This window comes from Phacochoerus africanus, chromosome 15 (genome assembly GCF_016906955.1).
Source record: "Phacochoerus africanus isolate WHEZ1 chromosome 15, ROS_Pafr_v1, whole genome shotgun sequence".
Taxonomy (NCBI): Eukaryota; Metazoa; Chordata; class Mammalia; order Artiodactyla; family Suidae; genus Phacochoerus; species Phacochoerus africanus.
Window position 1 is genome coordinate 77,913,333 of NC_062558.1, and position 17,800 is coordinate 77,931,132.

Here is a 17,800-nt window from a genome sequence, read left to right on the forward strand (position 1 = left end):
GGTTCCAACCATATTACTGAAATCTCAAGTAATGAGATGACGTATTTGGTTTATTTATTTGTCTGTGTTGTAAACAATTATTGTATTAAGTTTGGCAGTAATAAAAAGCTCCATGTGGCACTTGTAGCAAGATTTTAAGTACAGTATTCTTCTTAGATTTTTCAGCTGCAAATCTGTACCAGTGCTGGAAGTTTTCACTAATTTTAATTTATTCTAATCCTTAAAATGTAATGGTTTATGAATTCATTTCTCATAGTCAGTATGGTCCATGCTTATATGTGTGTTTTGCAAGATTAATCCCATCCTTGCCTTTTAAAACATTAGCTTAAGTAATCAGTGGATAGTATGTTGATACTTAATAGACACATATGTTTGTATATTTTCTATAATGACATAGTACCTTTATTTCTTCACTTCATTTAAACTGTTAAAATGTAGAAAGTAGATAATCTTATCAATTTATTATCAAAAGAAAAGTTTAAAGTTTAAATACTGGTTTCTCTCAAAATACCAGATCATATTTAGAACAAGGATTAACTGTCTCTATCTCAAAAGCAACAGAGAAGTCTTGATAAGTTTTCAAAACAAATTAATTTTATTTACATTGATTAAGACTAGTATATAGCAATTTGGAGAATTAAGATGTAAGACAAAATTTGCAAAACTATTGTTAATTAACTGTCAGGTTGCATAACAAATTTGACTATTGTAAAATAAAACATACTTATTTTTGTTGTTTTTTTAGATCCCTTGTAGCTAATCTTGCTGCTGCTAATTGTTATAAAAAGGAGAAACATCTTGATATGGAGAAAAACTGGATCTTGGTAGACAAAGCAAGAGTTTATTATATAGCAGTAAGTATTTACCTAATTCAAATTTTTGGTACATATTCACACTATAAATTATAGTTGCTAGCTGATGTACATTTAAAAATAATTGTCTCTTTCTTATCCTGCAAATTATTTACCCATCTCAAAGCACATAGGTTCTTTATTACAAATACAGAACAAAAATATGATTGTTCTGTGGTAATGTAATTTGTATTATTTACCTTCAAATATACCTCATTTTATATATGTTATACATAGGTGTTCTTTAAGCAAGTATTAAATTCTGTATTTTTCTGGAAAATTATATTTTATATTTTTAGGATATCCTTATAAATGATCCATGCATTATATGGGAAAATATTAGTAATATAAATATTCACTGCCAACAGTTTGAGCTTATTTGTCTAAAAAAATCTTAATTACTATTTATTCCATGGTAATTACCATGACACCTTTTAATTTAATATTTCAGAAACATTCATTGTGACAAATCTTTTAAACATGGGAATGAGGGCAGCATATAATTTGAATTATCAAGTCTTCTGAAATAAAAATAACCAGTTAAGAATTTATTTCTAAAATAAGACTGTACTAAAAATTCTCCTGAATTAATCACCTCATGAATACCTTGTTTTTATTTAATGAGTTAAATGTGGCTGATCACAAATAAATAGATACCTATGAAAAATGAAAAGCACTTCATATGCACAAAATATATGGTTTCTCTATAACAGCTGTTGCCATTTACTACCTGAGCTGTGAAACAGCTGGTAAGATGTGTAAAAAATTGATTATCCAGTAGGAACATGTTTATTGAAAATATAATTATTTCTTTCAGTTTAGTGTTAATGTCTCCTACAGCATGTTTATGTGCACTGCTGTAGGCTTTACAAGGTTATTATTGATTTTTCTGTATAGCAAATCCTACCTCTTTATAACTGTCAAGTAAATGCTTTCATTGAGAGGAATATATAGAGAAAAGTCATGTTACCTCTTTGGCTAGTATGTGAGAAAAACATTTCAAAGTCTTTAAAATTTTCTCTCATTTATTTTCTGTTTTATTTTATTTCTCAAATGATCCCATTTTTCCATTAATGTCTTGATAGCATTCTTTTTAGTATGACTCTTTAAAGGGAATTTATTACTATCTCAAACCATTCTACATTTGAAAGTCAAAAAGCAGGTTTAAAGTTTGGTATTATTTATTTTATATTGACTGATTGAAATGTGACAGTATATTATGATAGAAAAATATTTTTACACTGATAATTATAGTTCTCTGTATGTATGTATGTGTATATATATATATGTAAATATATATACACATACATACATACACGTATGCATACATATGTCAATATATAGTAATTGGACCCCAAATTCTGAGCTAACTTGGAAAAAACTCATAATTTTACCAGTTATATACACATAGCTCATCTAGCCAAGTTTGCATGAATGAAAATTTTAGAGCAGTAGAGATTGAACTTACACCCAACTCATAGTTTTAATATGAGTTTTAACATGAGCCAGCTTTGGGTGAATGGAATTTTAATAGCAAGTGTTAACTATTTTTTCAAATGCTGTTTTGCATATAGTGTAGCATGATCAGTTTGGGTCAAATTAATAAATTAAACAAACTTTAATTACTTTTGAGACTTGTGTAGTAGTATGTTCAGCCAAAAACAAATATCAGAATGGATTTTAGTTGATATATCTAATGGTGGCTGTTAGCTGTTAGTTTCTCTTTAAGCAATTTCATAAAAGAATGCTCTCTTCACATTGCCAGGGAAATCTATAGTTTGTTCAGAGTTTGGCTATTTTAAATAGTTCTGAAAATAGTAGACTCGTTGGATACCTGTGATGCTTTATGTTCTTGGTGAACATTCAAGAAATAGTTATTTTGCTAATAATTAAGAACATAATTCTTTTTCAGTGAAATCTCTTCTGAATGTAATTTCCTCAGACACTTGTCAGTTCTTTTAAATCTTTAATTCCCTTGGCAATCAGAGCATCCAGTTTTGTCTTTTCTCAGTAAGAAATCCACAAGATTAGATTGAGTCAATATTTATATTTATACTTATTTCAACAAATCAGTTGAGCTTCTCTATGCTTTCAAGTTCTATAGGGTCAGCTGTCACCTCACATCATCATCATCATAAACTTCAGAAGTTTAACCAGTTGAAATTGTAGGAGCTCTTTCTTTTGTCTTTTTAGGGCTGCACCCACGACATATGGAAGTTCCCAGGCTAGGGGTCGAATTGGAGCTGTAACTGCTACACCACAGCTATGGCAACGCGAAATCCGAGCCACATCTGTGACCTACACCATGGCTCATAGCAATGCTGGATCCTTAACCCATGTCCTCATGGATACTGGTTGGGTTTGTTACCTCTGAGTCACCAGGGGAACTCTGGAAGCTTTAATTTCAAAAGATTCTTGATGAAACAATTCAGCGTATCAATAGAACACATTTCCGTAAGTAAGATATCTATCTGCCTTACATAAAATAAACTAGTTCTATATACTCAGTTTTTCTCATAAATTTTTAATTGTCACAAGCATTCAGAAAATTCAAAAGCCTACATCATTTTCTCCATCACATAATGTGTTGAGCCTACAAGTCATAGCAGAAACTTTCATGATAAAACGTCGAAATGGAGGGAGTTCCTGTAGTGGATCAGAGGAAACGAATCTGACTAGCATCCATGAAGACGCAGGTTCAAATCCATGGGCCTCACTCAGTGGGTTAAGGATCCGATGTTGCCGTGAGCTGTGGTGTAGGTCATAGACGCAGCTCATATCTGGCATTGCTGTGGCTGTGGCATAGGCTGTAGCTTCAATTCAACTCCTAGCATGGGAACTTCCATATGCTGTGGGTGCAGCCCTAAAAAAAAAAAAAGCCGAAATGTAGTATGGGTATACCAGCATTTTCTTTTGGTTTAAATGACATGTTGATATCTTTTTTTACCTTCATCATAGGTATCCCTCTTATGGCATATAAACTCAGCTTTTCCATGTTTAAACCAAGTTCATTGTTAATAGGTATTTTGAGATTACTCATTAGGGCAATAGCTAATTACATTTTGAAAACAAATCTCAATTGCTCTGTTACCTTAGAATTAGATTGGCATGTGTCTGTTTCTTCTAAGAAATATTTTTTACAGTAGCCCTCTAAAACGATGATATTTAGGGAAGGTTTATGAATTGGAGCTGTTAATTTTCTGAACTATGTATTTTCTTTTTAAAGCAATATTAATGTGCTATGAAAAGTGTAACAATTAGCACTGTATTTCATCCAGCCTCTGGAGGTTTTTAATTTTAATTTCACTTTTTTTTAATTTTCACTATTTAAACATTTACATTTTGTTCTATAACCATAATTCTTACAGGGTTAATTTTATATTTAAATGGCATAAATGCTTATTGTCAATTACTTTACCCCCTTACTCCATTCCTTTATTGTTTATTTTGCTTATCCCTCTGTTGGCTGCATTTTGTCATTAAATACTTTTCAACCAAAGAAGGATTCAGAACTCTCTCATTGAGCTTTAATTTTCTATTGCTTTTATATGTAAATGACAGCTTGTTTGGTGTAATAATTTTATGAAACATAGTGCTTTGTGGACATTGGTTCATTGTGTCCTAGCACTCTTATGGGAAATGTGAGGTCAAGGGGTTATTTCTATTCTTCACTGTTTTCTTTTGTTTCTGGTTGCTTTGGATTTCAGTTGCTCCTCTTGTACACCTCTTCTTCCTTTATCCTACCCCAGATCTTCCAACTTGGCTTTGTTTTCTAAGGTGGAAGAATAATTTATTGATTAGACTTTTCTATTATAGACATTTAGTGCTATGATGTTCTCTCTAAACATTCATTTGACTGTCTCTCATGAATTTTGATATGTCATGTTTTCAATCGGTTTGTAATACTTTCAATTTTCTCTTTTGCTTTCTTACTTGGTTCATGGGTTATTTATTTATTTATTTTGCTTTTTAGGGCCACATTTATGGTGTATGAGGTTCCAAGGTTAGGAGTCCAGTCAGAGCTATAGCCACTGGCCTGCACTACAGCCACAGTAACATCCGATCCAAGCCATTTTTGCAACCTGCACCACAGCTCATGGCAATGCCAGATCCTTAACCCACTGAGCGAGGCCAGGGATGGAACCTGCGTCCTCATGAATGCTAGTAAGATTTGTTTCCACTGAGCCACAACAGGAACTCCTGGTTCATGGGTTATTTAGAAGTGTGTTGTTTATTTCTAATTACAGAGATTTCCCAAGATCTTCCTCCTGCTACCATTGTGGATTCCTGTATTCCTCCTTGCAATTGATTTCTCTTCATGTATTTTGAAACTCTGTTATTAGGTGTATAAATGTGTATGATTAATTATTTGAGTCATTTATCATTTTGAAATATTTATCCCTCATAGTATACATTGTCCCCAAATCTACTTTCTCTAATATTAGTATAGCCAATCTAACTTTATTTCGACTATCGACATTGTGGTATATTTCTTCCCACCCTTTTACTCACTTGAGTATTCTTAAAATACATCTCTTTTGGGCAACATATTATTGGACCTTATTTTTTGTCCACCCTTACAATATCTACCTTTTGATTGGAATGTTTATGCCATTTCCATTTAATATAATTATTGATATGTTTAGATTTGAGTTTATCATCAAATGTCTTTTAAGGAGATTTAAGTAATTAGAAAAATACATATCACTCATTTAATTACTGTTTCCAGTGCTTTTCATTTCTTTTGCTTAGAAGCAGATTTCCATCTGGTATGGTTTTCTTTCTGTCTGAAAGGCATTTTTTTTAGCATTTCATGTGTTTGGGTCTGTCGGTGATGAATTCTTTCAGCTTTTTTATGTTTGAAAACATCTTTATTTCACCTTCATTTTAAAAGAGGTTTTTGCCAGGTATGTAATTCTAGGTTGACAGGTTTTGTCTCTTAGTACTCTAAAAATGTTATAATACTGTCTTCTCTCTTGCATTGTTTTTGACATCCTTACTTTTGATCCTCTGGATGTAACATGCCACACACCCCTAACCTTGGCTGCTATTAAAATTTCCTATTTGTTGCTGATTTTGACCAGTTTGATCATATTGTGCTTTAGTAATTTTTTTTCCATGTTTCTTATGGTTGGGGTTTAACTTCTTAGAGCTATTATGTTTGGAATGTTTTCAGCCATTGTTTCTTTGAATATGTTTTCTACCCCAACCTCACGTCCTTTTGAGTCTCAAATTACTGATATATTAGATCACTTGAAGTTGTCTCAAAACTCTTTGATGCCACCCTTTTCATTTTTGTGGATTCTTTTTCCTGTTTCATTTTGGATAGTTTCAATTGCTATACCTTCTAGTAGACTGATAATTTCTTCTGTTATATGTGAACCGTTGTTTATATTTTTGTCTGTTTTTATGGTTTTTTGGATGGGAGTATTAATCCATTCCTCATTAATCTTTCTTGGCTAGAAATGGAAATCTTCTGGTTGGTTTTGTTTTTCCTTTTTTTTAGATGATTCTTTATCTGCAAGATTGCCTGACTGACTTTTTCTTTGAATTTGAACAATGTTAAGGTTTATTTAACCTCAGAAGCACCTTAAATTATTTTTCTAGATTCTATAAAAGTGTCTGTCAGTTTTCATTTAAAAATAATTTTAAAGGTCTTAGCTAATAGATACCTGTTTACCTCTGTATAATTACTAATGTTGCAGTAATTTTTTTCTATTCTTTTCTGTCCATCCTTTAGAGCATTTTGGGCTACACTGTGAGTACAGTGGGATTTTGCACAGAAATTTATTCATTATTTCCCAAAACTGTTTTTAATGAGAGAAAAGTTCAAATATTCAAATACATTGAAAAGAAACAGGTTAACAAAAGCTCCAATGCCATGTGACTTACTTGTATTAGCCAAGTCACCCAATGTGTGCTCTTTTTTACTTATTGAAAATTAAGCATTATATATGAAAGAATAGTGACTCATATTTTGTCAGTAATTGTTTGAGAATATGGGACTGGTAGTTTGAATTTTTCTTTCACTCCTATGACTATTTCCTTCTGTTATTTTTCCATTTCCCATGGCTCATTACAGATCTTCTTTTACCTTGTCTATGTTTAATTTATTACTGTATCTTGATCGCTTTCATCTTTTTTCAGCCTAGAATCTTAGAATTTGAGCGAATATAGTTTTCTGAAGGTTAGATTTTTAAATGTTACTAATGTTTGCTTCTAGAATAAAGGAAGGTATGATTATGCGTTTGTGGAGGAAACAGTGTGGAAAAGTGTACAACTTTGAGGAAAGGAATAGAGTTCATACTTGATAAAAAATAGGAGTTTTTGCATGTAAAGGATAACTAGTAGTAACTATTTGGGTTTTACATCTCTTGTTTTTTTAATATTTAATTTTCTTATAACATTTACTAAAATATATGTACAATAAAATATTACACATTTTATAAGATCATTTTGATTGTGTTCAGAATTTAGTGTCACCTGGTATTCTTAGCTTTGTCATGAAAATATAAGAAAGGTTCTAATAAAAGTGAATGAATTTTTTCTGTAGTGGTTACCTAAAAGAAATTAGAGCAATGTAAAGGAAATGAAAAGTAACTGTTAATTTAATATATATGTATGAAATTTATAACTCCCCCCCCCCCAAAAAATCTGGATATGTTAAGATAGAAAACTTTTGTTTATTTATGGACAATTACTTAAACTCATTGCTATAAACCTAATAAGACCATAGAAAAAGGCTTTGTAATATATTTTGAAAGCTATGCTGTTATAATGAATATGTTTTGACAGAATAAGTAAACATGTGGATTTATTTTTTATATTTAAGCTATTTTGTGAATGATAATTGATTTAATTGAGTTCTTTTAAAAACCTTTAGATGTAAATGAAGTCAAGGTACTCTTTGAAATTTATTAATCTTTATAATAATCTTCTGAGATTATTAGTTAAGGAGTTGTGATGGTTGAACTGCCACTGACTTCATTTATTAGTGTTCTAAATGCAGTTTTTGAACACTTAGACATTGGAACTCCCAGTGTTTTGGTCAGATCAAAGATTATCATTTAGCTTTGTTCCTGTATTTTTTACTTCAAGTTTTTGATTATGTTATTCTGGACTGCTTCACTGACTTCATTAGAAATTATGAATTTTTAAACCTTTATTTGAAAATATCCTTGTAGGTGACCTTAACTATTATATTCATAAATTCAAAAATAAAATAAGAAATATGTGACTTTTCCCCCCTATCTGGAGCATTGCATGTTTGTGTGTAACTCCTGACATTTAGTATGGTAGTCCTCCCAAACCCCTGCCCCATGCCCTTATCCATGGTGTTGTTTTTTGTGCTTTCAGTTAGCCATGGTCATCTTCAATCTGAAAATATTAAATGGAAAATTCTAGAAATAGTTTGTAAGTTTTAAATTATGTACCATTCTAAATAGCACGATGAAGTCTTGGGCTGTCCTGCTCTGTCCTTTGTCCAGCATATACACACTGTATAATACACTCCCTGCCCTTTAGTTACTTGGTAGCCATTGCGGGTATCAGATATTTGTTGGAGTATTAAGATGCTTATATTCAAGTAACCCTTCTTCTTCTTTTTATTTTTGTCTTCTTAGGGCTGCATCCATAGCATATGTAGGTTCCCAGGCCAGGGTCAAATTGGAGCTGTTAGCTGCCAGCCTATGCCACAGCCATGGCAACGCAGGATCTGAGCTGTGTCTGTGTCGTATACCACAGCACATAGCAGTGGTGGATCTTTAACCCACTGAGCAAGGCCAGGGATCCAGTCTGCGTCCTCATGGATGCTAGTCAGACCTCTGATGAGCCATGACAGGAATTCCCAAATAACCCTTCTTTTACTTAATAATGGCCTCGGAGTGCTCAAGTATAGTGATGCCAGAAAAAGCACAGTATATAAGGAGTTCAGTACTATTGACAGTTTCAGCTATACACTGGGTTCTTGGAACCTCTTCCCCATGGATAAGGGCGTTGCTGTATATATGAATCTTTGTCATGCAGAAATTTAGAGTTTTATGTACCAATTTGACATCCCTTCAAATAAAGCCCAAAACTTTGTGGTAAAGACCACTTTCTTTTTTTGCAGCATATGGCAGTTCCTAGGCTAGGGGTCAAATCAGAGCCATAGCCACACCAGATCCGAACCACATTTGCAACCTAAGCAGTTTGCAGTTTGCAGCAACATCTAATCCTTAACCCACTGAGTGAGGCCAGGGATTGAACCTGGATCCTCACAGACACTGTCTGGTTTTTAATCTGCTGAGTGACAATGGGAACTCTAAGACCTATTTCTTTAACTTGGATATAATATAGAAAGAAAAAGACTGTTAATTGTGTTACTACTTAAGCATTAGCATTAGATTTCAGTTTTTTAATGTTTAATAAATTTTCATACGTTATTGATGTTTAGTGAGTTTTAACAAAGGATTATTGTTCTTCCTCATTAGAGATAATCTTTGATTCATGTTAGAAAATTTTTCAAATGATGTGATTTTTAGAAATTCTATTTGTACTTATTTTTAATTTCTCTAGAATTTTTTTCTGGCAGATTAACAGTATCATTTTTCTAGGCAAATACTTTGTGATTTTTATAAATATTTTCTCCAGGTTGAGAGGTTTACTCCTATCTTCTTTAAAAAAATCTTGTAATTCTTTTTAAGTCTTATTTTTGGCAGCTATCGAAAATAAAACTCTTTACTGGGAGGGGAGGAAAGCTATGGACTATTAAAGTAAGGTTATTTTTAGTTAAACAGAGTAATCTTTTTACTTAGGAGAAGTAAGACAGTGTTGGTGAGAGAAGCTATGGGCTCTAATGATAAAGATTGGAATTTTTTGTGTTTTGGACTTGTGGCATTATAATGAAGTCTTGGAACTTTATGTGAGGTTGGAAACCACACTATGTGCCAATTGCCTTAGAAGGTAAGAAAATAAACATATGTATAGCAATTAGTTGTATAAGACAGTAGGTTGTTTTACAGAACCCCAAATGAATTAACAAACCATCTACTGAAACGTTTCTACTTCAGTTTACTTTATGTATATATTTCAGACCAATCAGAAATTGCTTGGGAAAATGTTTGCTAAATCTCTTTAATGAACATGATTGAGAGGGGAAATCTATAAACATTGTGATGACAGTATACATTTTTTATGTGCCAGTTGTCACATCTTTGAAATTGTGTATAACTTGGACATAAATAGTCTGGTTTCTGTAGAAGTATATCTGTTTTTAAACATATTTTACTGTACACAGTGTTTATAGCTTAATATGATTTAACCCATTATGTTGTTGTCTCTGTTCTTCTAAATAAATAAAATTGTATTTAATTTCTCTGTAGCAGCTTTATTGAGATATTTATATACCATAAAGTTCACCTGTTTAAAGTGATTCAGTGATTGTGAATTCACAGTGATTCACAATTCAGTGATTGTGTTTTCATGGAGTTATGCAACCGTTACCATAGTCTAATTTTAGAACATTAACTTCACCACAGAAACTTTGTACCCATTAGCAGTTAATCTCCATGGTCCCTGAATTTAATCTTATATCTGCATCTAATTACAGTTTCAGTGATAATTCAGGTATTATGACTACAAACGATATAATTGTTTCTAATTAGACAAATAATGAATTTATGTCTTTGTTCCTTGACATATGTAGTAGAAATCATAATAAGTCTTTTTTTGTTTTCTTCCTATTACCTGTCTCTTTTGCAGGTATGCTAAAGAGGGCTTTTAAGCTTTTTGTTCTCATTTATTTGTTCTAGACTTAATGTTACCAGATTTTGGGACAGTTCTTTAAAATCTCAATCTTTTTCTGATTTGGGTAGGTGATATGTAGGAGGCGAAGTTTTAAAAATGATACTGGATAAAGTGGGATGAAAAAAATGAGAACATAGTTTTCTTCCCTTCCATTACTTAGAAGTCAAGTTCATACTAAATCCATATTTGCTGTTACCCAATTATAGACCAGTACAGCTTTCTCAGCTGTACAACAAGGCTCATTTACCTCTAACCCCTTGTTCCTATCATGTATTTTTTCTCTATCCCTTGAAAATAGCTTCTGGAAACTGGAAGGAACTCTCCAGACCATATTAACTTTTTAACTGTGTCGTCCTGGTATAATTAGGAACATTAACAAATACTAAATAGTTGAAGGTGTTCTCAAAGATAGACTGCTGCTTTTCTGCTTGTCTTCTTGTCCTCTATACAGATTTCTGGCACAAGTTTTTCTTTACATTTTGATAAACGCTTGAACACTTTGCTCTGTAACTCTCTTCCATCTTCCCCTATAATACCCTCAACCCAAACAAATTTTGTCTAACCTCCCAGCCTGATTGAGTCTGCTGTCCTGACTACTCATTTTGTGTATTCATTTTTCAAGTATTATTTCTTTCTTCATTCTATAAACAATTTAAGACCACCTTGTGTTATTATTGTTAAGTTTAAAATACATGACAGAAACAGTCATAATAAAATAAAATACAAAACGTACAGAAACCCACCAAAAATACTTTGGTTCAGTCTTTTCGGAAAGATACACATATACAAAATAAAAGAGCACCGTATGTTCCATTATTCATCCTATAAAAATAATTATTTTTACAGATACATAGCTTCTTATAAGATTAACATTTATTTATTTGACAGCTATAATAAGCTAAATTGAATCTTTAAAATATTATTTTACTTAAGAATGTCAACTAGCATTTCTCAGGTAGATTGATGTGCTTAGTATAGTGGATTTTAATCTTTTCTGAGTTTTGATTAGTTCCAGAAAAAATTATATACTCATAAAATGTTTATATAATTTTTGGAAGTTCATAGATTTCAAAAGACTTTTTGTTAATTAATGGAGCCCAGGTCAAGAACTGGTAATAGTAAATAGTGAATTAAAATGACACATGATTCCAGTTATAGTTCCAAGTTACAAAATGTCTCTTCTGGATTTCTTTCTTTTTTTTTTTTTTTTTTTTTGTCTTTGTTGTTGTTGTTGCTATTTCTTGGGCCGCTCCCGCGGCATATGGAGGTTCCCACAGGCTAGGGGTCCAATCGGAGCTGTAGCCACCGGCCTACGCCAGAGCCACAGCAACACGGGATCCGAGCCGCATCTGCAACCTACACAGCAGCTCACGGCAACGCCGGATCGTTAACCCACTGAGCAAAGGCAGGGACCGAACCCTCATCCTCATGGTTCCTAGTCGGATTCATTAACCGCTGCGCCACGACGGGAACTCCCTCTTCTGGATTTCTAAAACTTTTCTAATTGTAACTATATACTTGTTTTCTTTTTTTCTATTTTTTAAAAAATTTTATTAAAGTATAGTTGATTTACAATGTTGTGTTAATTTCTGCTGTACAGCACAGTGACTCAATCATATATATATATATACATTCTTTTTCTCATACTATCTTCCGTCATGTTCTAGCACAAGGGATTGAATATAGTTCCCTGTACTTTTTTTTTCTTGTATCACTCCTTAATTGGTTTTTATAAAAATATATTAAAGTAGAAAATCAGGCTCAATAATGAAAGATGTAGTTTAGTCAAGTGATAGAAAAGCAAGATTCTGTGAAATCATTCAAATATCTTTAATTCATTTGCTGTCTTTTAAAAATATCTGTATGTTCTCACACTGTAAATCAGCTATAATGGAAAAAAATAAAAATCATTAAAAGTTTTAAAAAATGCTGTATAGCACTGGGAACTATATCTAGTCACTTGTGATGGAGCATGATAATGTGAGAAAAAAGAATGTATATATGTATGTGTGACTGGGTGGCCTTACTGTACAGTAGAAAGTTGACCGAACACTGTAAAACAGCTATAATGGAAAAAAATAAAAATCAAAAATCATTAAAAAATATATCTATATGTTCTCACAATCTGAATATAACCAAAGACCTTTTAATGCTAGTGCCTCTGTAAATATTCCCTGAAGTCATTTTTATTTCAGTCTGCCAAGGTGATCATTGTGATGTTTTCAGGTAGACTCTAGCTTTTTTACTTCCTCAGATGAGCCGAATTGGGACTTTTTTTTTTTCTCTCTTTGGCGGGGCGTGTGGCATATGGAAGTTCCTGGGCCAGGGATCTAACCTGCACCACAGCAGTGATAATGCTGGATCCTTAACCCACTAGGCCACCAGGGAACTCCATGGTTTCTTTTAATATAATGTGTAGACAGTGGGCAGTGGAAATTCTGATTCTGACCAGTTTCACAGATGCTTCCATAATACTTAGTGTACTCTTGAGTATATTAAATTATCATATCCTGACAGTAGTCCTGAAACATGCCAGTTTTATAAAGCCATATTTCTGAGAACTAAAGCAAGGTATCGGCAAACCATATCTGACACGCCATGTTAATTTCCATAACTATCGTTCCTGGAGGTAGTAGTATTTTTAAGGCATGGAAAATCTTGATAAATCTACCAAGTAAAAAATGGCAAAATATCTGCCTTATCACTGAGTTTTCAATTATGAGGTCTGATTTCTTTCCATTTCAATTGAATCATTTAAGAAATAATGACAAGCATCTTTTTTCTCTTATGATGGATGATAGAATAGTTAGATATACACTATATCAAAACAAAATATTTTAAATTATTCTCTCTTTATTATGTCTAGTATTCATATTATGAATGAAAACCACATTCTGTCATCTCATAGTATTTACATATACATATGATTTTTGCCTTAAGTAGAAAAGAAACAGCTGACAAATACATAGGTTAATTTCCTTTTTAAATTTGCAGCAAACTGTTCTGTGATTCTTTTGTGTGTTTGGGGCTATTTTGTTGAGAAAGAATTTATCAAGCAACATTTGAGGAACCTTTTGTATCCTTTCCTAAGTAAACTTAAACAGGAACCTTTCAACTCAAGAATAAAATATTTCTTTGTAAATTCTCACCTGCAAATTATTGATAATGGAAGGAGCACTTTTTTAATCCTTATATTCCCCTTCTCCTCAATACAGCTTTTAGATGGTAGATAAACTTCCCAGCTCAGTAATTAACTGAGCTCAGTCATTGCACCCCATATCATGTGATTTTTTTTTTTTTTTTTTAGTGGAATACATTATTAGAGCACTTACACAGCCAGTCGAGCTGCAGCAGCCCAGGCGGCAACAGCAGTGCCATTTTTCACAAAGAAAATGTTGAACAGGAGCCAAATGTTTGGTGGCAGTCTGTTGCTAGGAAATCAAGGTCCTGAGGCGATTAATGACAAAGCAAGCAATAACAAGAAGGCAGAATTACAGATTTAAAAGAGAAAAAAGTGGTTGGTGTTATAATTACCCAAAGAAATCCGCACTCATTAAATTGGCTGTTTTTATGATTGACTTTAATTGGAGGTTAGCTCAGATATTTAGCTCCTTTCCCACCCCTTTAAACACACACAGGCACATAATCTGTAGAACTGCAGACTTGTTTTTCTAAGCATTGAGAGGAGCTTGCCCTGTAATTTGATCCCCACTGACAGATGCATTTTCTATGCTGCCATTTTGAATTAACCTATTGTAGAACAATTTTCTTCAGCCCTGTTGAATAAAACATCCAGTCTGATTACCTCCGATGGATTTGATAGAGTAAAAGAATGTACTTCTCATTGAAGTAGATTGTTTGCGGGGACTCTACTGATTTTGAACTCTGCCAATAAAGCACAATCATTTGTAATAAATTCTCAAAGAAATTTGTGGGGAGAAGGTAATGAGAGTCACTTTTTTATCGCTTAATGTTTGACTATCTACATCGAAACAATCTTATTAACAAGAAAGTGTTATTTTTCTGATAAGATATTCATATGCATTTAAATAATTTTTTATGAATCTTCATTTAGACTGTTGATAATTTGAGAAATAGAATCCTGTATTTATGTGCTCTAAAATGACCATTCTTCCTCCTGACCAACAGTATTTAATTATAGGTCTCAAGATGCTTTCCAACACCCAGTTGTAAAACTGTTTTAATATATAAAACATTTAACTAAAGTGATTTAAGATTGTTTCAATAAATCTTTGGTGTATTTATCCCCCCCAAAAAGGAATTCTTTTATTTAAATTTTCTAAGATTTGATAAAGTTTATTACCATAAAAGCATTGTCTTTCATATACAATATCAGAAGAAGCATCACAGTTTATTTACCTTTCAGAAACCTTAAGAATAAAGTTATATGATGCCACTGCTCTCCAGATTTCTAATCAAACCCTGGAACAAAAGAGCCAAGCACATTCTATCTGACAATACACACACTGCTAATCAGATGCCAATGCCAAGCTGTCTGCTTTGTTAAATACTTAGCTTCCTAGAGGCAGGAAGACAGCTGCTATAAGTATGATGAAATTTGGTAGTTCAATCTATTTTTACTACCCTTGGGCTACTAAGATACTGTTAATTTAGACCACCCCACTTGGTACACTTTAGGGAGTTTTTTAAAGAGTTTGTAATTAAAATGATAAAACATCATTATTACATTGAAGACCTTCTGTAAGTTTTACATTTGGCAGATACCTACTGAGATAACCCCAGCATGTAATTTACAATGATGTAATGATTGTAATTGCATTTTGGAAAAAAAAAGAGGAACTCTGGGAGGCAAGTGCTTCCTTTAGAATAGTTTTGAGATCTGCTTCTATTTTATTTAAATCTACTTCTATCCCAAAATTGCCTACCTATAATTGACTGTAGCAGCTGTAAACATTACCACCCAAATATTATTTAAAACATCACCAACACAGACACTACCACCAGGGGGAGAAAGCTAAACTCAAAGTCCTTATCTGATGATGATACTGCCAGCAAGTGGATTGTGCTGCTAGACCTATATAGTTAACCACCTCCCAGATGACACTGCCTTTGGAGACATGATTCTCAAATTGTTTGTTAAATCTGTGCTGGCTTAACACACTACTCAAATATAAATAAAATGGGAAACTTCCATACCTCTTCTTTTTTTTTTCTTTTAAGAGAGAGTATAAATAAGTAAGCTGAAGACTTATTATTCTTATCTGTCAACCTACTTGAGATGTTGTCCTTCTGAAATCGAATACTTTGGATCTGTGATACCATGTAGTTATCAACACATAAATTAAGATCAGAGGTTATATGATTGATACAGCAAATTTAATAAGTCTCTAAGATAGTTTTCTTGTTTATTGTCCCTTCACTGTGGTTGTGGTCTTTTAATATCTCTTTAGTAAACTATTTTGTGTACGTGCGTGTCTTTTTGCCTTTTCTGGGGCTGCTCCCACAGCATATGGAGGTTCCCAGGCTAGGAGTCTAATCAGAACTGTAGCTGCTGGCCTACACCAGAGCCACAGCAACGTGGCATCCAGCTGCGTCTGCAACCTGCACCACAGCTCACGGCAACGCCGGATCCTTAACCCACTGAGCGAGGCCAGGGATCAAACCCGCAACCTCATGGTTGGTTGAAGGGCATATGGGAACTCTGTTATGTGTGGAGATTTTCTATAAATTATTTCCAAATAAAACTTTACTCAAAAATTAGAAATATTTGTACTCACCACCCATCTTAAGAAACAGAACAGGGAAGTTCGTCATGGCTCAGTGGGTTACAAACCCAACTTGTGTCCATGAAGATACAGGTTCATCCCTGGCCTTGTTGATTGGGTTAAGAATCCGGCGTTGACACGAGCTGTGGTGTAGATGGCAGACACGGCTTGGACCCCATGTAGCTGTGACTATGACATAGACCGGCAGCTGCAGCTCCAATTCTACCCCTAGCCTGGGAATTTCCACATACTGCAGGTGAGGCCCTAAAAAGCAAAAGACATTTTTAAAAAGAAACAGAACATTATCAGTATCTTTGAATCTCTGTGTCATCCTCATAATCCCATATCTTTCTCCATCCAAAAGGTTACTATTGCCTTTCTGATGTTTCTAATTGTGTCTTCAGCAATGTCTAATATTCTATTTTGCCAGCCTATTGAATTTTAATATCCATTACTTTTTCATTTCTTTCAAATCTGCTTCTTGTTTCATCTTTTGATAATCTCTGATTCCTTTCTCCAAATTATAATCTTTTCTTTAAATATATTAAACTTATTTTCTGTTTTGTGCCTAGCCTAATAATTAAAACTTTCGAAGTTCTGATTTTGTTGTCTGTTGTTTCTTCTGGCTCTTACTCAGCCCCCTTATGTTTTGTGTGTGAGCTCATATTCATTATTTGCAGTAATTTCGAGGCTGAGATGAAGATATGTTTCCAAAGAGAGGATTTGCATGGGAATCTGCCAAAAGTCTGGGGATACTGTCAACCTGGGAACACATTCAAATAAATTTTAGGCTTAAAGCTTTGTGAGCTGCATAGGTAGCATGAGTTCTAGACCTATAAACTTTCATGAGAGTGGGCTTGTGGTTAAATTTTCAGGGAAAATATTTTTACCTCCACCCAGCATCATGTTTGAATCAGGCAAATTTCCTTGCTAATTCTGTCTTTGGGATAGGCATACTTCTGTTTTACTCTTATACTAAGTGTGCAACTCTTTAGAGTTCCAGCTTTATATGGAGGTCTCTATAGACTCCCTATACTCAATATATGTAGGATTTTTCTCCTAAGCCTTAGGCTCAGTAGTGTGCTGATAAATACTTTAAAACTTGCTTTCTAAAGGAAAAAAAAAATCCTGATTTGTAATATTTGCCAGTTTTATACTATGACTCATTTCAGGCTACCAATGTGAAGTCATTGAACATGAATTTGGGGAAAGATATGTGTAGTTAGCTTTCAGTAGCTGTTTCCAGTGTACCACTGCCAGCTCTGTACATGGCTGTGAAAACTAAAACTCAATTCATAGAATTTGGCATATCCCCAGAATGAAAGACATTTGAGTGTTTGCTTACTTCCATGGATTTCCATTTTTACTTTGTTTTAGCCTTCTAAAATATTCTGTGTCAACCAAGCAATGTATTTC

The 17,800-nt window shown here is 33.3% G+C and overlaps 1 protein-coding gene across 1 annotated transcript in view; it reads left to right on the plus strand.

Annotated features, from left to right (window-relative positions):
* Positions 1–17,800, plus strand: part of ADK (adenosine kinase) — a 479,816-nt gene that overhangs the window by 240,361 nt on the left and 221,655 nt on the right. The window contains 1 exon segment of the mRNA XM_047760818.1: positions 746–854. Coding sequence (XP_047616774.1) covers positions 746–854 — 109 coding nt within the window.